Genomic DNA, 24,194 nt, shown 5'->3' on the forward strand with positions numbered 1-24,194 from the left:
CTCCTGGGACCCCCCACCCTGGCTCTCTGGGCTGCTGGACCTCCTGGAATCCCCTACCCGCGCTCCAGGGCCGCTGAGGTCCCCGCCCCCACACCCCTCCCAGCTTCAAGGGCTGCCCGACCTTGCTGGGACCCCTCTGCAGCCCCCACCCGCACTCCCAGGCTGCCCAGCCTCCCCGGGACCCACGTTCCCGCTGCCGGCACAGCCCAGAGCCACGGAGCAGAGGGACGATCTAGTGCTTTTGGCCGTGGGGAGCAGTTTTGTGCACCGCAGGCACCCCCTCCCCAGTCCAGGACCACGAGACAGTCCTCCGGGCTCCTGGCGGGGCTGGAGCGCAGGGCACGGAGGCAGTGGCCTGGACTTTGAGCGGCAGATGGAATTAATCGCTATTAGTGCTAATTGCAGGGCCGGGCCGGGTGCGGGGTGGGGGTGTCCCCAACCTGCCTCCACCTGGAAGGGGGGCGGGAGGTGAACAAGAGTCGGCATGAACTTTGCCAAACTCCACGGGTGCCGAGGGCGCGGAGGTGTGAGGGCGACTCTGGTGCACACAGAAGCCGGGTGTTTTTACGACTTGTTCCCAGTGGCACAAAGGCCTTATCAGCCAGACATGCGGAGAAAGTCACGGTTCCAGGTCTGCGGGCTCTGCCCACTTCCCGGGACAAAGGCCGGCTTCGGCTTCGGTGGGACTGAGGCTTCTGGGGCGTTACAGATTGCGCATTTACTGAGCTGAGCCTGTAATCCATGATTCCCGAAGCCCCTGCAAAATTCCTGATGTGGGTTGGTAAGCTCCCTTCCACTCCGCGCCCCTTGGGGGGGTGGGGGTCTGTTCCTCCAGGAGACAGAGCTCCCTCCCCTCTGATGCCAGGTCAGCCTCCGCAGGGAAAGGAACGAGGTCCGTGCAGGGGACAGCACCCCAGAGTCCCCCTCCCCCTCCGCCCCCAAACAGCTGCAGCCCCCAGGTCCCTGAAACCCTGTCTCGGGGCTCCGGGTGTGCAGCTGGGCAAAGCCCAGCTGGAACCTTCCTTCTGGTTTCAGGATCTGAGAGCTAGGGAAGCCACAACAGCTGAGTTCACGGGAGCCAATCCACGTCTGCTCTTAAAGAGCTTTCAAAGGAACGAGGCCAAACAGACCCTGTCTGAAGTCAGGTCCTTGTTTCAAAGTCGGCGGGTCCACCAAGTATGGGCGAACTGCACCAAACCCGGGTCCTCCGAGCGACAACTGTGCTCTCTTTGTCCCGACACGGGGAGGCGGCTCCTTGCAGGTGGACGGAGCTCGGGCACGAGTGAATGGCCATGTTCTCAATGCCAGGTGGGGAAATTGCCTGAGAAAAGTTGGACTTCACACAGGCCATGCTCATGCACACAGACCCTTGCTAAAGACGAACGTCACTGTCCCCTTAACAACATTCTTTCAGACCAAATAGTTCAAATTTAAAATGGCTGTCAGGTTGGTCCACTTCCTCGAATTTGTTTTTTAAATATCAAATCAACTCACAGGGATAGACACTGATCTTGAATATGGGGATTTAAGTTCCACGATTTTCATTCCTACTTAATTGTAGAAACTTACAATTTAAATTATGAGGAACTCCACCCAAACTACCCTGGGGGGCAGTGAGGAGGCCGGGAGGGGGCGGCCACGCTCCCCCCCCCGCCCCCCCCCCCCCGCCGCCCCAGAGCAGATGCATTTCTCAGAAACATGAGGGTGGTCCAGCGCTCCCTGCTTGGACCAGTTTGAGAAACGTTCAAGGAGTGTCCCGGTAACATGGGCAAAGTGTCTTTCAGTGTGTTTGTCTGTCCATCCCGGCTTTGGGAATCGTGCTGGAATTTGCGGAGACCCCCGGTGTGCCATGTGAGGGTCTGTTCACGAGAGACAATTCCACCCAGCGAGCGGAATCAGAGTGGCCTGGCTGGAGGGAGGACGCCGGTTCTTGGGCTTCTTTGTCTCTCGGGGGCTGCTGAAGAGGCCCGTGCGGTCTCACGGCTTCAGGGACTCTGCAAATGCTCCTGTGAGTCTTCACTGCTTGCTCTCCCCAAACCGTGGGCCGTCTGTGCCTGGGAAAGCCTGTGGACACCGGGTCCTGAGGCTGCCTAGGGGCTTGAGCATTTGGAGTTTACAAAACCATGGAATCCAGAGCAGGGACGCGCAAACAGTTCCTTCCGCTGGGCGACAGAGGAGACGGCTCGGCACGTGCCACGCTCCTGTCTTCCCTGCGGGGCCGAGGCAGTTGTGTCCATGTCCTCGCGGTCTTGCCGCTCTGTCCGGTCACCTTCCCAGCTGCACACACGTGGGGAAAAATCCGGCCCATTTCTCTCTGCCTTGGCGGTGCAGTTTGGACCTGGAGAGTGCATCTATGCATACAAAGACGTTCCTGGCCACCGTTAGAGGGACGTCTTCAGCCCTCTTAGGTGGCGTCTCCTACTAAAGTATTCCATTTGATGAATCCTGACAAGTGATCACAGCCCATATTGTGATGGCACGGTTGAATTTATATCTTATTCTTTGCCGAAGAGAGAGAATCCGCTCTGAAGAGGGTGCCGGAAAGTTCGGCAGCTTTCGGACTCAAAGGCATTTGATATATACGTTGAGTCTTTTGTAAACCCGCCAAGAAACGCTACAATGAATCCCCTGCCCTTTTCATTTCAAAGGGGAAATTGTATCTAATTGTTTGCGAGCTACCATTGAAACCGGCCAATCCGTTTACAATGTTTAATTGAGAAAATCGTGGGGGACGAGAGCAGAGGGAGGAAGGAACAGGGTGCTGGATGCCATCCCGCGAGTGCGAACCCCGGCGGATCGCTCGCACGCTGCAACAGGCGACGGGCGACAGGCGGAGGGGTCCGCGTTGAGGGAGAGGAAGCGAAAGCAAAAGCGAAGCCGCCTGGGCAGCACGCTCGGCCGGGAGCACCGGGTTTGCATTACGAACGAGCCTTAGCTCTCATGCCCGCGTGGTTATCAGTCGGCTCATCTGCGAACAAAATGCCTTTCTTTAACACGCTCGTCTGCTTCCACTTTCGGGAGCCCCGGCCCCTCTGCTCCGGGGAATGTGCCGGTGCTGTTGGGGATCCCCCGCCGCCCGGCCGGCCCTGGGGGTGCGGCGGGGGCCTCTTGGCCTCTCCTTGGTGTGCTGGGGGGGGTCTGGAGCCCCTGACTCATGCTCCCCAATGTCTGTTTGTGACCCCAGCACCGTGTCACACCATCCTCAGCCTCGCTGGCCACGTGACGTCCCGCCACCAACACCCTTGCCCTGGGGAGGTGAGGCGGGGCAGGGAGAGAGCCGCGCAGTGACCAGGCCTCCGCGCGTGCCTTACTCCCCAGCTCTTGTTTTCACTCTGAACATTGAAACCGATCCAGGGACAGACCCTGTCTGTCTCCTGAAACATTTCAAATGCACTCGTTTGCTCATAATTGCAGGAGAAAGAACCACCCAGGGGTGATCTGAGTGTCTCAGATTTTCCGAAAGGAAAAGCAGGAGCTGACAGGCAGCAGGGGGAGAGGGAGGTGAAGTCGCCCGGGGCCGGAGGAGGCGTCATGCCACCCAGACTGAACTGAGGTGCCCGTGGGCTTTCCCTTGCCTCCCGTTTACACTAAGCGGGAAAGGTAAATCAAAGCACCCCAGTGTCTTCGGCTGTGATCTGACCACCCCCAAAAATCCCGGAGAAAAGCTCCGTCCCCCTAGCTGCCTGCTGTGGACGCTTTGTTCCCAGCAGCCTGGCCACCCGTCTGCAGGCCCCATGCGGGTAACAAGCCCCAGGTCACTGTTGAGTTGATGGGCCCGAGTCCAGGAGGAAATTCATGGCCCGGCGTGGCCTCTGCTGAGCTGGGCTCCCCCATCCGGAGCCACAGAGAGGACAGAGCAGAGTGACCAGCAGGCCGCCTGTCCTCGAGGGCCCCTGGGGCTGGGACCTCTCAGAGCCACAGGGCGCCAAGCAGGGGGTCTCGGGGCACAAATGAGAAGCTGCAGGCAGGGCTGAGCCCACGGCGCGGGTGCCACAGTGAATGGAGATGTGTGGCTCTCTCCAGAGGACACGTCTCCCATTCAGAGCTGCCTCCTCCTCTGCCCGATCATTTCTTCTGGGGGCCGTGACTTCAGAGACTTTCCCTTCTCGACCCTGAGACCTCCTCCTGCCCCGTCTCCTTCGTCCTCTCAAAAGTGAGGCTGAGGTCATGTGACTTGAGCTTCTGAAAACCATCTGGCAAACCCCACCCTGCATTATGGATCTTCGACTTTCAGTCTGGATGCTGTCCCTTCTATGTCCGTGCTGTTGGGAGCTGGTGTGTGTGTGTGCGTGTGAGATGGAGAGAGAGAAAGGGGGATTGTTCACTTCCGTGCGTTTGTGTGTGTGCGTGGCAGGGGGTGTCCGTAAGTGCAGGAAATCCTGGTTGAAACCCTTGGGATTACGGAAATCTGAGAAACCCCATTAATATCATGTAATGTTTCCTTCTCAAAGAGAAGCCTGTCTTCAAAAATCTTTGTTTTATTATTAATATTTCAGGGACATTTTTATTCCACTTGGTAGCAACCGGTGTTTCCAGCAGTCAGGACGGGGATGGAGGCACTTTCGGTGGCCACCGAGAGGGAGCAAGTCAGCCTTGGGGAGACTGTTGAAAAAACTGTTTTTTTTTTTTAAACTAAAAACAGTCTATTATATCCCTTTCAAAAAGACATTTCTAGAGGGGCGCCTGGGTGGCTCAGTCATTAAGCGTCTGCCTGCAGCTCAGGTCATGGTCCCAGGGTCCTGGGATCGAGCCCCGCATCGGGCTCCCTGCTCAGAGGGACGCCTGCCTCTCCCTCTCCCACTCCCCCTGCTTGTGTTCCCTCTCTCGCTGTGTCTCTCTCTGTCAAATGAATAAATAAAATCATTTTTAAAAAAAAGACATTTCTAGGGGCACCTGGGTGGCTCAGTTGGTTGAGTGTCCAACTCTTCATTTCAGCTCGGGTCATGATCTCACAGTTGTGAGATCCAGCCCTGCTTCGCACTCCGTGCTCAGCATGGAGTCTGCCTGGGATTCTCTTTCTCCCTGCCCTTCTGCCCCTCTCCCCGCTCACGCTCTCTCTCTCAACATAAATAAATAATTGAAAAAAAGGCATTTCTAAAATTCGCTTTATTCATCCAATGACTATTGAGTCCTGTGTGGATTTATCTAAGAGCAGTTTCTCATATTATTAGAGTTTAAAATTATTAGTATTATTTTGCAAAGGAAACTGTGCCCCACAATTTGCACATTTTCCTCTGATATCTGAAACGCAAAGGCAAGACTTTGGAATGAAATTTGAGGCACCTGACAGTCTTCCGAGCACCTCCTGACCTGGTGCCCAGGTGACCAGCCTCCCACATCTGCCCTACTCCTGCTTCCCTGCATGACTTGGGAGCCACTCCACGTGGCTGGTTAAGCCTACAGGTGCGCCTCCTCAGGAGGGATGCTGGCGGGCACCTCATTGCTCTGTAACACCAGGAGCAACCGCTTGATCCTCAGAGGTGCTGCAAGGGTGGGGGGCTCCTCTCTCCCTCAGAGGGCTGGGGATCTGAAATGCCCCAGGTAGAACAATTCCGATGCTTCGGGTGATGTCAGTGTTGCATATGCTTAAGTGGGCACCCCAAGTTCCCTCTGAGCTTGTGAGCTGAACCAGGGATAGTTAATCCCCCGAGGCCGTGCTGGAGAGAAACATCCAGCAGGTGGGGAGGGGTCTGAAGGACATTTGATGTCATATCGGGTTTGAGTAAAAGAGCTGGGAGCGTTTCTGACCCTATGCTGGACCCTGGGAACAGTAAGCATTTGGGGACCAAAGTGGGGCTAAGAGAACCAGTAAGAGTTAAGGATTATCATTCCATCCCAGCAGAAAGCATCTACCCCCTGGTGGAAAGAGATGGAAAGACGTTGCTGCAAAGCAGTCCATTTCACGTGGAGCGGACATGCACGTTCCCCTGAAATTTAATAATAAAACAAGGATGTTTGAAGACAGGCCCCTCTTTGAGAAGCTCACGCATCTGTTTGCTTTTCCAGAAGCTGGCCACAAAAAGGTACCTACTTTGCTACTAAAGTTTGGCTCAAACACTCTAACAAACGTCTTTTTTAAATAAAGAATCCAGATCTTTCGTTATTCTATTCTGTATCTCACAAAAGTGCCCTCCCGGGCCTGGCCCCACGGTGCTCCTTCCGTGGCCCCCCAGCTTGTGGACACACGACCGAGGACACCGCGGTCCACAGAGGAAGGGGCATTGGATAGCACATCTCTTTCCACGTGCCTACATCCGATTCTCCTTCACTCACATTTCACCTTCATTTGGAGTAAGGAAAAGTATTTTTTTTTTAAGTTCTAATTTTTTATGATTCTTCTTTTGCTTTAATTTCTGCAGTATTTTTTGGTAATAGGGGAAAAAACCACCTAATTTTCAAAATGCTGGGTTCTAAGTACAAGCTGTAGACATCCCAGGAGCAGCGGCGGATTCAAATTTCACCGGTTTGTGAAGCAAGCACCAGCTTGTGTCCAGCAGGAATCTGCTCAATCCAGGCTGGGCCCCAGGGCCGAGAAGGAGCCTGAGCAGAAGAGGGAGAGCTGGCGGACAGCTGATGGGGGTCCTAGGGACCTCCCTGGTGTATGCTCTCTGTGTTTCTTAATGCAAAACTGTTTCTCTGAAGTCAAGAGCCTCGAACCGCTTTTAATGGTTTGCACAGGCGATGGGAGAATGTACCCTTTGTTATGTGGTCTCTGAAAACATTTTTGAAAGCAGTGGAATCCCTTTTGCAGATGAAATCTCATGTGTAACCCCAAGATATTATAGGCAAAAGCAAATTGTTCTGATGGGAGGGGCTGGGCCCCCCAGCATCCCAAGGAGCCCGGCGCTTTGGGAGCTCAGTGGAAATGTGCCTGAGGGGCCTGGCTCCGGAGCGTGGAGGCTCCAGGGGCCATTTGCAAACTTGTAATTAAAGACATGGACTAAGAGTTCCCAGCACCGGGGATGCGTGGCCTTCTTGGTCGAAAGAAACTCTGCATATGGCATCTTCTGTCCTGCTCCACTCACGGCCTGGACAGCCACCACAAGGAATGAGGACCAGCAGTGCTTGTGGTCCTCGGACAGCACGGACCATCGCTAGCGTGGATCCAGCGTGCTGAGCGGTGCACGCAACCCTCGACCTCAGGAGGGTTGGCAGCAGAAGTGAGGTGTCCCTTGGCCCTGGTGGGGCCAGGGGCTGAAGTCAGGGCCACCGAGCTCAGGAAAGATCAGTTGGCTACCAGCGGGGCCAGGATTTTTTGCCCAAACAAGGCCGGTTCCCTCCGCAGACTGGCTGGGAAGCCACAGGGATTGCAGGGCACTCCCGGAGGGCAGTGCTGGCCCTTCTTGAGAGAGCTTGGCCAGACCGAGCCCCGGAGACAACAGTTCGTAAGTGATCGGCCGGCTCTCCCTCCTGGGGCAACATGAGCAGGGAAGGGGACCCGTGTGGTTTCAGGACCTGCCGCTCCCGTGGCTTTCCTTCACGGAAACCACCATCTTTTGGTTCCTGAGCCCTGGCAAAGCTGCCCCTGAGGTCTCTGATGGAGCAACAGTGGGGCGTCGCTGATCTCCCAGAAACTCAGTGCTGGCCAAGTGTCAAATCGCTGCCCCCACCGTGGGACAGGGCTGGGCAAAAGTCCTTGGCAGAGCCGCAGCTGACCCTTCACCTCAGCAGGCCCCTCTCATCAGTCTGGGGGCAGAGGCCCCCCCGCCCCACCCCCAGGTCTGCTCTGAAGGTCCGTGTGCAAACTCTGCACCTACCTGCTCGTTGATCTGGCACATGGTGAGGTTCTGGTCATCGCAGGAGCACGCCACCCGGATGTACTTGAGCCAGCTGCCGGAGCCTGCCTGACCAGCATCCATGCAGAGCCTCTCAGTGCTCAGGTCTTCGGAGATCTGGTGAGGGGAGAGAGAACCGGGGAGGGTCAGAGGCATCCTGTGTGCGAGAGTCTGCACGCTCTGCCGTTTGCCCAATGAGGGACCAGGTATTCGGGCCCCGTGGGAAGGCAGCCCAGCACCTGGGCCTCAGCAGACCCCCTGGGCAATGGCAAGGTCCTTGTTGTACCAGCTGCCCGTCCCAGGAGCCCCTGGAGCCCGGCAGAGAGGCGGCAGGATGGCCCTTTTGCTCACCGAGCAGACTGCTGCCCTGGCCTGGTGATGAAGGGAGCCCCCAGGGTTGCAAGAAGCCCCAGCAGAGCCATCCCACATGTGAGAAAGCAGAGGCCACTGTATCTAAGAACAGAGCCTTCTGTCAAGGGGAGTTGGGGCGTTGGGCTGCGGAAAAACATTCTAGAAGGTAAAGGTGTTGTTGGGGTGTGTGGCTGCGTATGAGTCGGTGTGAGTGTGCATGTGCACGCATGTGTGCGTGTGTGCGCGTGTGCATGCCCACACTAGCATGCAGATCACCCGAACGTAAGAAAAACATGCCGTTTTCTTAAAGGGTGGAAAGTTTCCATTTGACACCTGGGACCTGCAGAGGCCCGGCCTCTCAGCACACCCTTGGCGGCCAGCACGCCTGTGACTGGCATTATTAACTTTGTTGTTGCCACTGATTTCTGAACGTGCTTCTTAGGGTGTGCATCTCTGAGCGGGTCATTTACTAGGAGACCCGAATGCTGTCCCCTGCTGAGAGAGGGACGCCGTTGGACCTCTGGACCCTGCGGGGAAGCTGCAGCAGGGTCCCCTCCCATCCCCACACCTGCTCTGTTCAGTGCCTGCTCCGGGTTCTGAATCCAGAGCCTGGGAGCCAGCAGCATCTTGGGCCAACTTCCTGGGAAGTCCAGCCCCAGCTCTTAGAGGGCATGAGGGAGGGGCTGAAGCCTCAAAGTAGGAGGGGGTATCCAGGTCTGGTGTGTCCTAGTGAGCAGGGGTGTCTTGGTGGGCCGGGTGTCAGAAAGATCTGGTAAAGTCAGGGCAGGGGGGAGTGACCTGTCGCAGCAAAGACCGAGGAGACTGATTCCAGGCACCGTAGCCTCTGATCCCTGGAGCGTGTCCCAAGGGCCTGTTCTGAATAATAGGGACCTGGGAAGGGCAGGAGGCTGTCCCCCCGAGGCCTGGAGAAGCAGCTTCTGGCCAGCGACTCAGAATGCTTTGTAACAGTTCAGACGCTCCCCAGATGTCCACTGACACTCTCTGAATGGCCAAGGGCTGCGCCTGGACTCTGGGCCACGAGGAAACACGGTTCTGGGAGGCAGGAGGGTTGCTGTAGGATGCACAGAACCTGCCCCTGCACACGAGGGGCTCCTGGAAACCCCTCCTGGAGCCCACGCAGCCCCTCCCACGCACGACAAGTCTCAGAGCCGATAGGCCTGGGCCCAGCTTGGCTGACGTCTCTGGAGGCTGATCCGGAAGGGACTTGGAACCTGGGTGCCTCGGATCTGTGATTCTCCTTTCTGGGGGGGCTTTTCCCAAATGGGCCTACTTCTGAGAGAGGAGAGAGGGGCCAGGAGTCCTAACCAGCGGGGAGACAGAGAGATGGGTGGGGTTGGAGGGGCAGCATGGCACAGAGAAGCCCTCTGTCCAGCCCCCAGCCCTCTGCCGCCTGTGTCTAGACCCTCGGAGCGCCAGGGGGCACGGGGGGCATCAGGAGGCCACCGTGGGCTGGCCGGCAGGGGGAGGACCACAGGCCCACATGGGAGGGGCCCCTCTCTGGGCACTAATGCCTCTGAGGGGCCTCCCCTTGCGCCTCCAACCCCAACTGCAGGAAACCCGCAGAGAAGACCCACAAAGCAAAACCTGTGGTTCGAGGCATCTCAACTGATGGGGCAGCAGCGCTGTAGGGAGGACGGGGGGCTGAGCGGCCAGAACACATGCACCCCCTCCCCCGCTGCGGGGACCCGGGCTCTGCGGGGTGCCCACCCCACGGCCTCCCTCTCTGTCCACCCGTGCCCGTGGCACAGGCTGGGGAAGAGGTGCTGGCTGCCTGGCTCTGCCCCCACCCCCCTGCCAGCCACCCCTCGGGGCCTACTTGTAGCCTCAGGCCTGTTGCTTTACCTTGACGGGCATGAGGCCGTCTCCCCAAGTGGTTGGTAGGAGTAATCCCTAACTAACTAGCTAATCCCTGCTCTAAGTGCTTGGAAGCGCCTCTCCATCCCGTTTGCTCACGGGTGAGTGTGTGTGAGTGTGTGTGTGTGAGTGTGTGTGAGTGTGAGTGTGTGAGGGACACTCCGGTGGGGGTGGGGGGCAGCCCATTGTGTTTTTGGGAAAAGACAAAGTAGTCCCAATGAGGAAGTGGCCCGAGGCAGCCTGTGGGGCCCACCTGCCCCCACCAGAGGCCCCAGTTTCCCGTGCCTGCACCCTCCCTGGGGGTCCTTTCCCTTCCAAGTCCTTCTGTACCACCTTCCTCCACGGCCCCCTCCCGTCTGTCTTCCCCACACCGCCCCGCGTGGGAATGTCCTGGGATGCGGGTCTCAAACGCAGACTTGGGGGTTGCAGGCCAAGCCCCTGACACCGGGCGGGGACTCTGTCCTGCAGGCTCCCTCCCCAAGGGGTTCTTGGCTTTCTACCAGGAGGGGAGCTCCGTGCCACATGGGGGGCAACTCCTCTGCTGACCCCCTGTCTCTGTCACCCCAGAGAGGGTGGTTGATCCTTCGGGTGCCCCAGGGACTTGTCGTGGGGGCGGGTGAGGAAGAGCAGAGGCACCCGAACTGCCTGTGGTGCTCGGGCTCCTGCAGGGTCCTGCCCCCACCCCCTTCCCCCCATGCCTGCCGTCTGTGAGGCAGCACACCCCACTGCGAGCACCCCTGTGTGCCCAGGAGCCCACCGCGCTGCTGGCGGCCTGGTTGTCTGTGACCCCACGGCACCACGGGCAACGCCTCTCGATGGGCAAGCCCTGCCTTCCGGTGAGCTGGCTCGGGCCTGGTCCGACCAGCCTGTCTCTTTCCCGTAGGTTGGCCCCTGTGTCCTAACCCTTCCCTGTGCTGGGCAAACCGCTGCGGGTCCCTCAAGCGTGTGTGAAGGGCTGGTCACTCAGCCACACGGACACCGATGTGTCCCTGTCCCTGTCCGGGTGCAGCTCCGGTGTGTTTCCACTCGGGCCAGCAACCTCCCTCCTGGTGACTCCTGGGAAATGCCCCGCCCCCTTCAACCCAGAAAACCTGGTCCCCCAGCCCCTGACCATTTGGCTGGTCACGGGGTGGGAGTTACCTCCTGGCAGGCGCTGAGGGTCGGAGGAAACCCCTTCTCCCTGAAACCCTTCCTCTGAGCAGCGTCAAGTGAGTGCAGTCCCTTTCCTCCAGAGAAGGCAGAAGCCCTGGTGTGGGGGCCCTGAACCAGCAGTGCGCGCATGGGGAGAGGGCCCAGGCCTGTGTCTGCCATCACGGTTGGGCATCAGGGGCCTCACCAGGGCGCACCTGGGCCCACCTGAATAATGGAGTGAGACGGAGGGGCCGGAGCCTAGGAAGCTGCTGTTTTTCTTCTTCAGACCAGGGAAGTGCTCCCCGGGCACCCGGGGCCCGTGCCTCCGGCTCGGCGGGCAGGACACCGCAGGCCTGGCTCTTGCTTGTGGTGCACGGGCCCGTGCCCTCTCGGACTCCAGAAAGGGAGAAATGTGTGCAGACATTTGCCTCCCCCTTGCTTCCCTTCCTTTCATCTCTCCGTGTTCCCCCGGGGACTCTGCAGTGGCTGAGCTGGGCCTTTGGAAAGCTCACACCAAGTGCCCACGGCGTGGGCACGGGTCTTTCTTTGTGCCTTCGCAACCGCTCCCCGGTCACCACAGGCCTCTGAGGAAGGGGCTAGGATTGTCCTGTTTCCCATAAGAAGAGATGGAGGTGCCAGGAGCGGGGCTCTGGAGCTGCATCAGGGGCCAGAGGGAGGGTCTCTGTGCCTGCTCCAAGACCTGCAGGGTCCTGGAGTTGGGAACACAGGCCTGGACACCACAGGTCCCTCTCTCTGCCTCCTTCATAGTGAGACACTCCAGCGCCCGCGGGAGAGGTGAAGGCCACCCCTCCCCAGCTTGGCGGCAGGGCTGAGCCCCGATGCTGCAGGATGCACGAGGAGGGAGGAAGGGGTGGCCCAGCCCTCCAGGCACCTCCTCTGGGCTCCTGGCCCCTTTAGCCAGCAGGGGCCTCCAAGGCCTTGGGGCCGAGTCTCTTTCCAGATTTGAAATCTGGCTCTCCTGCCTGATCCCAATACAAAGCCTTGCTCCAGGTTATTTGGGGCCGAGCCTCGGGAATCCCAGAGCCTCCAAAGGAAGCTGCCCTCCTGCCCATTCTCCCCACTCAGCCTCACAGGCCTCCCCACCCCTGGTCCCCCTGCCAGGTCCCCCAGCTCATAAATCACCCCCATCAGAAATGCTGAGTTATGAAGCAAAAGGATGGAGAAATTCTCGTAACCTTGACAATTTTTTTTGCACATCATTTGAGGTTTCCTGCACTTCTAATTTGTGGGCTCTCTGCTGGGCTGGTTCTCTCACATTTAATAGGTCCGGCCAGCCACCGGCCCCGTCCGGGGTGTGCACACAGGCGGGAATGCCAAGGCGTCTGTCGTCAGCTCACCTAATGGATTCTGAGCATGTAGCAAGGCGTGGGCCTGGGAGTCTGCCCTCCCGCCACCCCAGCCTGGGGCAGTCAGGCGGCTCCATGGAAGCCCGGGCACGGTGTCCGCCCGTGGCAGTGGTGGGGGCAGTGGGGGAGGGCCTCTTTCTCCAACCCCAACCCCTTCTCTAAGGGCCCACACAGCCGCGTGGGTCTCTTTTCTGTCCATAGGCGCACACACGCATATACACACACACCGTGGTTATGATTTATGGGGTCCATGAGTAGCTGAAACAGAAAGTCCATTCTTGTGACAGAAGGAGGTAGGGGAAAAGCATTCTGGAAACACCTCTGTCCGGGTGCGGACACGGAGCCTGGATGAGTTCATAAATCCCTGTCCTGCCTCTCATTATGGGGCTCGGCGGTGATAGGACCAAGCACTAACCAGCAATACGGCAGACAGGAGTCCCGGCAGGCAGGTCGTGGGCCTGGCCCCCCCACCTGCTCTGGCTGCGAGGGCGGGGGGGGAGGGGGGGGGGGGAGGGCGGGGGGGGGTTGCAGGCCAGAAGGGGGCTGCTTCCAGGAAACACAGGTAGAGCTCGTGGAGGCCGTTTCTCTAAGACAGAGGCCAGCCTGGCTCCTGAGCCCGTGCAGAAACAGGGGCTAGACAGCCCATGTTTTCTGGGGCTTTGCCCAGAAGAAGCTGGGTGGGGCTCCCAGATCGCCTCCCGAGCAGAGGCTGGGGTATTTCGGGGAGACAAGGGCCAAGGTCGTTGGTCACAGAGACCTAAGAGCACGGTGCAGGATGAGGGTGGTGCAAGAAGCAGCTGGGGCGCCCGGCCCGGGCTCTGACGGTTCACGCCGGAGGCTTTGCTCTCGAGCCCGCAAGGCGCACAGCCTCTGTTTAGAGCCAGACCCCAGAAGCCAGACCCCCGTAGTGTTGTGGAGCCACAAATGCCTTCAAAAATCTGAAGAAATCCACAGCCCAGCAATTCCTCAGGCGACCAGATGCCACGCAGAGCGCGCAGGGTCCTCGGACCGTCTCCTGCTAGGTGCCCAGGCACGCGGGCGTGCGGCTCTCCCGGGGTGCGTGGCTGGGCGCCCAAGCCTGCTTCCGCCGCTGGGCTTCCCCTCGGCTCTCTCTGCCTCCTACTCCGGCCCTCCCGTCCTCCCATCAGACTCAGATGTTCATTCCCCTTCTCCTGCCCAGGCGGGGAGACCCTCCCAGCAGTGGTGGGGTTCTCAGAAAGCTGTTGGGGAAGCACAGAGTTTCAGCCTGGTGTCGTGCTGCACCCGAGCCCTCCCCGGGTCCCCTGAGTGGGACTCAGACTCCCCGATCGTCAATAGCACAGAGGACAAGGAGAAGGGCCCGGCAGGGCTCTTCTGAGCTGCCTGGGGCAGAACCCCGTTCACGGGCTCTTGGTGTGAGCTGAACACGACCCCGCTCCAGGGGTGTCCCCTGCACTCTGTGGGCTGAGGGCACGGTTGGGGGCTGGGCTTCCTCCCAAATGTATGTCCATCAGCCATGGGCTGTGGTCCTGACCCAAGACAGACACACCGGCAAAATGGTGATCAGACTAGCAAGTTCAAGTGTCCAAGGAACTAAAGGAATGAAAAACCCCTCAGAGGGGTCAGCGACGGTGGCAGCGGTGAGGTCTGTGCAGACCTTAGGCCCAGCAGCTGAGACGTCCCCACAGGCAGCCTGTGAGGTGGGCAAGGAGCCTTGCAAAGGGGCAAGCACCCCGTCACTGGGGGAATTCAAGGAGGTCTTGGTGGCCATCCCTTCAGGGTGCTCAGAATGGTGGCTGGACTTTTTGAACTCCACGTGCTTTCCCAGCTCTGAAATTACATAATTCTTCATTTGACAACCCTGGGGGGGTTGTCTGGGGTCCTGCCTCAGTTTCTCCTTGGGAACCAGAAAGCCTCCCTCCTGATTTCTGGCCGTGTGGAGGCCTGTGGCTCTGCACACGGGGGGTGCACTAGTGTGAATGGTTGGTTTCTCCTTGGAAGCTTGTTGAAGACACCCAAAACGGAGCCTCGGGCCCACACTGTGCCTGGCCCCGAGTGTGTTCAAGTGTGTGTGCGCTGTGGGGCCATATTTCTGGCTACTGATGGCTGTGGGGGCAGTGACTTCCCTGGCTGGTTGCACCTGCTTGTGGGCTCTTCAGAGATAGGCTGGGGGCTCTGCCCACCGCAGGGTGACAAGGGTACTGGCCAGAAGCAGGGCCCTTCCCTGGGCCTTTTGGGTGGTCAGGAAGTAGTCACCTGGTCAACCAGGAATCTTTAAGGGGTGGCCCCAGGACCCCAAAGGGGACAAACCAGCTCTGGCCGAGAGTAGGAGAGGGATACCCAGCAAAGAGACTCCACCTTCTGTGTCTCCCTTCAAGAGCCCTGTTGTCCACTCATGTGTGGGGCTTTCTGGAGCTTTCTGGGGTGTTTCCAAAGAGAAAGCCCCTGGCCACTGCAGAGAGCCCTGGGCCCAGCATCAGCCCCCAGCAGGAGAGGGCCCTTGTCACAGACCTGCGCCAGTATCCCGATGGGGCCTGCTGAGCCAGAGGCTGAAGGGTGGGAGTCCCAAGGACTCCCTCCCCTTGCCCCGCCCCCCGGGGGGGGGGCAGGCTGCTATAGCCACTCCCCGGGGGCCACTGTGCCCGGAGGCTCTGTCTTTAGCCGTCACTGATGGGAGCACATGATTGCATGAGCCTCTCACCTATGACGTTGTCTATAAACTGAATTTCTGTAGTGGGGGGGGGGCCCTGTTTACAGGTGCATCCTCCTTAAATGTGTCCTGCATTGTGATCGAATGGAGAGTTCTTCCAGAAGGTGAGCACCCTGTGTGTGACAGCCTGGTTTCCACTGGGAGTGGGGTGGAGAGGAGGCAGGAGGGGACATCGAAGCAGGTGCACTGATGAGGAACTGGCCCAGCCCCCTCCCGGGAGACAGCTGGGACCCCAGGTTCGGCACCAGAGCCCCCGATGGACGAGCCCAATGCTAACATTCTCCACATCCCTGCAGGGAGGCCTGTGTGTTGGCCGGGGGCCCGCCTCCATCCGTGGTGACGTCATTTCCTCCCAGCCAACCCCAGAGGGACACTGGAGTGGGTCAAACTCTACCCACACTTCCCAGGAAAAACAACTGGGTTGACTTGATACCGGCGCCTGGCATGCCAGGGCCTGGGTCCCGCTCTGTCCTCTCCCTGTGGACAGTCCCGAACCCAACACCCCAGGACTGGACCTACGTCCCCATGAAGCCTCAGCCACTCCCCACTGCTGGATGGAGGGGGTTCTTCACACCCAATACCCAGCTGCTCTCACCCCCAGGGGGGAGCCCCAGGTGCCTACTGTCTGCTGCCGAGAAGTGAGTGGGGCCCACGCTGTGTGGCCTGAACTCGCCCAGGAAAGCAAGCAACCTCAGACCCTGGGCCTCCCTTCCTTCTGACCCTCTGAGGGGACAGCTGGAGTCACAACGGTGGTACTTGGCAGAGCGGGTCTTGCAGAGGTTTCTGACCTCAAATAATCCAGGTATAATCTGGGTGCAAATGCTCTGTGCCTGTGTGCACCCCCGCCCCGAGCTGGGACAGCATGGGGGTAGCGAGAGCCGTCTTGTGGGTGCCCATGTGTAGAAGCATGGTCCCACCAGGGCCCCCAGCAAACCCCAGTGCAGAGGGTCCCAGCCCTACTCTGCCCTGGCTCACGGGTGTTCTGCTCCTGGCAGGGTAGAAATTTCACATCTGACTCGGCTGCTGGTGGCTGGGCCTGGAGGCTAACCAGGGGTTTGATGCCCAGGGCAGGGCAGAGCCACGAAGAGCCACCGACTTGCTGACACCTGGGACACTTCGGGCAGGTGAGGGCTACCAGCGCTGAGAAGCCCCCCAAGCCCTGGCCTGGCTTGCGAAGTCCCCCAGCTGGCAGGTTCCACATACACGCCCCTCCCAGGCCCCGGTCGGCCCGCCCCTGCCCCTTGGGCTGATGTGGTTAAAATGTTAACAGCCCAAACGTTTTTTCCAACCCTAATTTGATTTGAAGTTGGGTCAGGAGCAGAAGTCTCTGAGCCTAAGGGCTGCATATTACCACAGACTCAGCTGTGACATTCTGAAGTGAGACACGTTTGTTTTGTTCTTGATCATAAAAAAGATTGGAAAAAAAGCCCAAACAACCAAACCAAACCCTTGTGGCAGCATCCGTGCCCAGGGGTAGGCGAGAGCCCAGGGTCTGCCCACAGGAAGTGGTTCCACCGTCAAGTTGATGCGAGGCCCCAAAAGGTGTCACATTCATAACCCTTCTCTGGCCACACAGATGGTGACAAACTGCAAAGCTTGTGAGTAGGCATCCCCCCCCCCCCGCAGCAGGTGCAGGAGGAATTCTCACAGCAGCTGAGCTGCTGCAAACCGGGGGCTGGAGATTTCCAAGCATAGCCAGCACGTTCCCCGGGACCTTTCTCTTGCTGGACAAAAGCCCCAAGTGTGGAAGCCAATGTGGAAGCCAGGCTGAGAAGTCCGCCAAAGACCCTCTCACCCAACTCAGTCCCTTGGCTGGGGCTTCTGCATCCTCCAGCCCATGAGCTTTGGAGCAGTGATCAGAAGTCCAGGGCCTTGTCCTCACACCCTCTTGGTCATCCCTGTCTATGTGGACAACTGTGCAGGCTGCACCCAGGACTGACTTCTAGATGTACTGCTCAGAGAACCAGACGTGGCTGGATGGAGAGAGGTTCAGAGTTTCTCCACCCCTTCCTCTCTAGATGATCTCCACGGAGGCTGCCCATTGGGTTCTTCCCACCACACTCGGTCATGAGGAGGCGACATGTTCCTCCAGCCACCACCACCGTGCAGACAGCTACACTGTAGTCATCACTGCTCTAGCCACCAGCCACCCCCCGCAGAGTCATGAGAGTCACACCGAGTCACACCCCCCCAAAGCGGCAGCCACTGCTGTAGCCACCTTTGTAGATGAGGAAAGTTTACACAGAGGAGTTCAGTAACTGGCCCAACGTTGCACAGCAAGAAAGTGGCAGACAGGCTGGATGATGGGTACAGGCTGCCCGGCTCACCCCTTTTATGATCTGTGGGGACCAGTGCTTCATATCCTGGCTGGTCTTATCCTTCTCACCTCTCTTCTACCTGAGGATGCTGGCCAAGAAGAACTAAGACTTCCCCAGAGTCTTGCCAAGGACTAGTGTTCAGCTGGGGCTCACTGAACATCTCCAGAAATGGACGGATGGATGGATGGATGGATGGATGGATGGTGGATGGATGGATGGATAGATGGATGGATAGACGGTAGGTGAGTAGATATATGGATGAATAGGTTGTTGGACAGATGAATGGTTAGATGGTTGGATGGACAGATAAGTGGATTGTTAGATGGATGGATGGATGAGTGGATCAATGGATGGATGAAGGGGTGGATGGATGGATGGACAGATAGACAGATGGATGGATGGTGGATGAATGGATGGATGGATAGGTGGTAAGTGAGTGGGTAGATAGATGGATGAATAGGTTGTTGGATGGATGAATGGATGGATGGTTGGATGGATGGATGAATGGATTATTGGATGGATGGATGGATGGATGGATGGATGGATGGATGGATGAATGGATGGTTGGTTGGATGGATGGGTGGATAAACAGATGGAGAGGTGGTGGATGGATGGATGGATGGATGGATGGATGGGTGGTTTAGTGGATTGTTGGATGGCTGGATGGATGGATAGGTGGATGGATGGATGGATGAGTGGATTGTTGGATGGATGGATGGATGAGTGGATGGTTGGATGGATGGTTGGATGGATGGGTAGATAGGTGGTGGATGGATGGATGGATGGATAGATGGTAGGTGAGTGAGTAGATAGGTGGATGAATAGGTTGTTGGATGGATGAATGGATAGATGGTTGGAAGGATGGTTTAGTGGATTGCTGGATGGATGGATGGATGAGTGGATTGTTGGATGGATGAGTGGATTGTTGGATGGATGGAGAGATGAGTGGATTGTTGGATGGATGGATGGTTGGTTGGATGGATGGATGGATGGATGGTTGGATGGATGGAAGGAAGGATGGATGGATGGGGTACAGTTTTCCAGACCTGCCCTGACACTTTTGGCTTCCTTCACTTCCCAAAGTGAGATATAAAGGAACATCCTTCCAGGAGTTGCAAAGGCAGCAGAACACAAGGACATCTCTCCCACATCAGAGTGGGCCCCTCTGAGGGGCCCTCACGGTCCCTGCCCCATCACAGTACAGATTATAGTGGGCCATGCCTGTCTTGTCCACATCATTCCTTTCTCTTTCCCTGACAATGGCATTCTTGTTCCATCTGGCTGCTTCCCAGAGCCAGGCAGACAATGGATGCTCAGTGAATATTTGGGAGACAAATAGGGATGGTGCTTCTGGACACCTGCAACTCCCCTCACCATATTCCACAGGGCTTTGTGCTTTGCCCAATGGATCTTTCTTTCCTCATCTCCCCCTGTCACACTCTGGACCCCTTCTTTCTTGTTCCTCCATAGGTTCTGCTCAGGGAAGTATACACCCTCCTTCTAGCTGCCCTACCTCGCTAGAAATCAGAGTTGCGATTTCTCCGGGGTCCAGTGTGACAGTATGATTCCCCCCTGGGTCAATGTGACAGCATCCTCTTTCTCAGGACAGAGGCCATGCTAACTTGTCCATCTCAGCATCCTGTGGGACTCAGCACACAGTAGGTTCTCAGCAAGGTGGCCAGGATGGAGCCAACTGGGTATATTTAGTGCTTCCCCTGCCATTGACTCAGTCTCTCTGAGCCTATCCTTCTTCCTCCTTGGGGACACGTCGGTCTAGAGAAGCTCCATGACTCATTGCCTTCCATATCAGGCCTTGTGTTTTGAGATCAGCTCCTGCAAATAGCTCAAATCTCAACACGCCAAAGCTAAGCAAATACCTGCCAATCCCCAGAAGGAGCACTTCTTGCTGCTCTTTGACATACAAAAATGGTCATTGGCAGAGGGCTTCTGGTGCAGATGGTGTTGTCTTTGGATGCCTTGCAAATAGGCAACGCTGGTTCCTTCCCCAGAAGGCCCAGGTCTACGTGCACAAAAATGTGGGCCTGGGCCTGTGTCTGCACCTTTGTTCTGGCTCTAGGGAGATCGGAGGTGTGCTTTTCCTCCAAATAGCTTGTTGTAAAGATTCTGCTTCCTAGGATTTCTTTCTTCCCAGGGGACGCAGAGCTCGGTCACTGTCTAGTTGGTTGAGTGGGGCGAGGCCCCAGGGTCCTGTAACTGTAACCTAATGGGCCCTTCCTTTCTCTCATACCCAACCCTCGCCGAGTCTCAGACGCGGAAGACAGACAGGGAATGGCGGTGCCTGCTTTCTGGAACTCATGGGCTTCTATCGAGCTGTCATCCCGGCCAGAGGCCATCCAGGTTCTCAGGGATGCACCTTGAGCCACTCGCCAGGCCTGCCCTCAGATGTGAGCTCAGCCTGAGACATCTCCCCGGGAGCCCGAAATCGGCTTCCTTCCCAAGCCAGGGGCGCATTTGGTCTGATCGGCAAGTTTGAAAATGATTCATAGACAGAAGTGGGCAAAGTCAGTCTTGAATGACAAATGGGACCAATTAAATTCAGTAGCCCTCCCTCTTCCCCCATGTCCCAGCCATGTTCCAGCCAGTCACCTCTGACGAGATACGTCAAAGGAATTAGAAGTATGTCCCCCACAATGATATTACCTGGATCCCTTTCAGGTCCACACCAGCCAAGTTCAAACATCTATTCAAGCCCAGGAAATAGAATCGAAACGGTTTATTAAAAACCTAATCACAAGCATTTATACAACACAAATGGTTCTGAACGGCACCCACCACCCCACAGCCCCTCCCAGGGGCAACACAATGCAGCCGATTACCCAGAATTTAAATGGGGGTGTTTAAGAGCCTGGGAACATTTTAATGGGGATTTTTCTTTGTGGATTCTGCTATTGTATTTTTTTTTCACTTGAAAAAAGGCAAAGGATGGGAGGGCACATTCACTTTCCTCCCTTGAGTGATATAAGAATATATGACTTATTCTGGCAGATCTGTTTCTATTGATGCTGTCAGGATGTGAATATAAACCCATGGGAAGAGAGAACACCCTGCCTGCTTAATTAAAGTGGCTCAGCGTGGCTCAGGGCGGCTCCCTTCAGCTGTCCTGAGCCGGGCCCACCAGCAGGGGATTGGACAGGCGGTCTCTCGGGAGGAGAAGCCGTGAGGGTGGACGGCTCCTTCTCTCCTCGGGGCCCCAACTCTGGGGGCAGGGCTGGGTGCTGGTCACCGTTCCAGCTTGGCTTTCTGGATCTTGGGCCCCCCCACCCCATGGACGGTGAGAACAGCTATGGATCAGAAGAGTTTCCTTTGACGTCTTCCCACCCAGGCCTTGCTCATGGGGCCCCACTCCGGTGTCCAGGACCCCCGAACGTCCTCCAGATGGAGGTGCTGGAGAACCTGGTCTCCTTGGTGCCTCGTGGGTTCTTAGTCAGGGGAGCCGGCACCTAGCTCCACTCCAGACAAGGAGGTCCTCTGCGATCCCTCGAAGGTCGGGAGCTGGTGGTTTCCCAGGCATGGCACACAGTCCTCCCTTCTCTTGAGGCATAGGCTCTTTTCTAGAAGGTTCTATGTCTCTCGAAACAATGTATCCCTTTACTTGTATTGTCAATGATTTTTTGTTCAGTCCTCTCCTCTAGATGATCATTTTGAAATTATTTCTTCAGTAAAAATGATCTCCAGGTTGATTCTTTCCCGAGTGCCTTGTGTTGAAGACGAGGCTTCCTCATTTTACCACCCAATTTACTGTTTTAACAACATAATGAAAAATACAACAGAATTGAAACATTTAAAATTAAGTACACTCCCCATCCCGGTGATTCATTTGTCGTATCAACTACAAATCGTGAAAGCCAGCTTCAGAAGTGTAATTACTTGAAAATACATGACTACCTCCACTTTGGTCAATATTTCCCATTTACGTATTATATTCTATAGCAGAAGCAGAAATCCTCTCCGAAACCATCATCTCCCTAAAATCTTGGAGCGCACATTGCAGCCACAGGTGCGTCTGTGGGGTGTTCTGAATTTGGCATCTTGCCAGTACAAGGCCCCAACCTGGCGTGTTTGCCGATGAGCCCCCGCTGCCTGTGTGGCTTCCCCCAGCGCCATCTGGGTGCTCTTTTAGACTAAGACTTGCAACCTGGCACAATCTGGGGGGGGGGGGGCAGTTCTAGGCAGCTGCCTGGTGTAGCTCCCTGTGGTCAAGTGCATTTCTTCTGAGTCTCAGAGGCTGGCTGTGATGGAGGACTCCAGGCTGGATGGTGCCATGGCTCCGCGGAGAGCTGCTGTCTGGGGGCCTGGTCAAGGCCCCTGGGGATGTTGCAAGTCACGTAGAGCTATCCCTGGGAACAGAGCTCCATCCTAGGTCCTGGAATCAGGCTCTTTGTGCCCTGGGGAGGGATGGGGCAGGAACCATGGCACAGGGAGATGCACCCAGAGGATGACTGCTTGCTGGCCTGACCCACGGCCACGTGTCTCATGGCATGGGGCATGACCACACTGAGGCAGATTCCCAAGGCTGTGTGCTCCACAGACACACCAAGGGGTCCTTGCATCGCAACCACCCAGGAGAAGAGCCTCCATCCTTGGCTTTTCTACAGAGGTTGGTGGAGACATGGCTGGATTTGCACGGACTTCAGATCCTGGGAAGTTTCAGTGAACAGTTCACAGGCAGGCGGCGGTTAGACATTGGCGTCTCCTCCAGCTCGGCGTCTCCTCCAGCAACCCGCCTCTGAGGGGCTCTTTAGCTTCTCATGTTTGGGTGGGAGAGGATTCAAATTAGGTTTGAGATTTTTGTCGTGTTGTGGCTTCTGGATCTTCGAGGATCTTTGAAGAGCTGCTAAGTCCAGACACAGCCATGAAATTGGAGAACCGCAGGGCTGCACGCACGTTTTGGACAACAGACATTGGGGCACAGCGTTTCTGGGGGGATCGGAGCCCCACCATGTCCCAGTGACCCCTGAAAAGCCATCTGGCTGTGTGCTGGACGTGAGGGTCACCTGAAAGGTAGCTCCTCTCCAGGTCCCCCACCCCGCCAGCAAAGCAAAGAGCTTGTCTTTGACCTTCCTCTCTGCTGTAGGAGACCCCTCCCAAGCCGCAGGCCACACCTGCCCTGCCATCCACACCCACGACCTCCTGTCAGTGGACACGGGAAGGGGGGTGGCCCCCTTCCTGGGACGGCCACATCCCCCCGCTGCAGAGACCCCCTGTGCCCCTCGGAGCGCCAACACTGCAGCCGTGTGCTGATTCTTTAACTGGCTGACATCTCGAACACAAAGTGGAGAAAAGAACACGCCGGTGCAGCCCCCCATGGCCCCCCGGGGCCACAGAGTTCCCTTTGTGCGCCCGCCGACCGGGGCGGACCAGGCTCGGTGTGCGAAGACGCGGTGACGGCCCAGTGTGATGCGATAGGATGTTAACCACACATTCTAATAATAAAATAAAATAAATACTAATAAACATTCGACCTCGAGTAAAGCTCCTTCACGAGACACCCTCATCATTTTTCTGCCCCCACTTCAGTTTTTTCTGGAAGGGCTCCAGCGAGCCCAGGGTGGTGCAACAGCCTTTTTCTAGGAGGAACAAAAGGTCTTTCTTAGTCGTAAGGGCTGTCAAGTTTATCCAAATATTCTCAGCTTACTACTAGCCCCTTTCTGAATTGATATTTCCAATAAAAGGACACTTTGTATCTTTAAGCCACACGGGTGCCCCCCCACACCCGAGCGAGGATTCGAAGGGCAGGGAAGCCCGCTGGGCAGCGCGGTCAGCCTCTTCCTCGGGGAAGGGCAGGAAGGGGGCAGCCGCGGGCTGAGCGCCGTGGTCGAGGCTGAACGCTGAGGGAAGAAGGCGGAACCTGCAGGGGTGCCCACCCGGCACCACACCGCAGTCATTTTGTGCAAAGCCCGTCCGGGTTGCCAAGCACGTTAGGTCATGAGCGTGCTCGGAGGTGGGGGGAGAATTCCTTCCAGCCGGGCTCAGATGGGAGGCCTGCGGTCCCGGCTGTGTGAGCAGCCTCGCTCACGACACCCCAAGGCCTATTTCTAAGCGTCGGCTCCTCCCCATCTGCCCAGAGCCGCTCCCACCAGCCAGCCTGAGCGCCCTGTCCTGCGTGCACGTTTGTGTGCACACCTAGCATGCGCACACATGCAACCGACGCCCGGCAGCGTGGCCCCTGCAGCCCCACAAGGGGCATTTCCTTCCACCCCAGCCCTCCTCCAAACGGCTCTGATTAGCGTTAATGATAATTCTCATTAATCACCTTCAGTGGCTGCAGAATGGAAATCAGGCGTCAGTGAGGTGACAGGAGCCCCTTAGACGGTATTTATGACTTGTGTGTGCGGTGGCAGCCCTGGGCCCTGACCCCTCTGGCCTGTGGCTGACATCACGGCCGACGCTTGGGCTGTTGCCACCCAGCACAGAGCCCTTCGTGTCTCTTCTCCTCGCCTGACCTCAGGGATATGCCAACCAGCCCCGGGACACCCTCCTCGTGCACAGCTGCAGAGCAAGGGAAGGGGGCTTCTGGGTGTGGGATGAGGAAGAAGCAGGAGGGCCTCTGGTGTTGCCAGCAAATCTCCCACTTTCCTTCCCAAGAGAAGCCCCAAACCCCCTTTCCTCTCCCTGACCTCCGGGGAGGGTCGGCGGCCCCCGTGGAGCCCAGCAGAGACCGACCCGA

The 24,194-nt window shown here is 57.3% G+C and overlaps 1 protein-coding gene across 7 annotated transcripts in view; it reads right to left on the minus strand.

Annotated features, from left to right (window-relative positions):
- PRDM16 (PR/SET domain 16) overlaps positions 1-24,194 on the minus strand; it is a 310,580-nt gene that overhangs the window by 40,368 nt on the left and 246,018 nt on the right. For all 7 annotated transcript variants that reach the window (XM_073903468.1, XM_073903466.1, XM_073903467.1 and 4 more), the window contains one exon: positions 7,758-7,892. In XM_073903468.1, the coding sequence (XP_073759569.1) occupies positions 7,758-7,892 (135 nt within the window). The remainder of the gene's footprint in view (positions 1-7,757; positions 7,893-24,194) is intronic.

The sequence above is a fragment of the Callorhinus ursinus genome, unplaced genomic scaffold (genome assembly GCF_003265705.2).
Source record: "Callorhinus ursinus isolate GAN/ISIS: 27379988/994484 unplaced genomic scaffold, GSC_fseal_2.0 scaffold18, whole genome shotgun sequence".
NCBI classification, from domain to species: domain Eukaryota; kingdom Metazoa; phylum Chordata; class Mammalia; order Carnivora; family Otariidae; genus Callorhinus; species Callorhinus ursinus.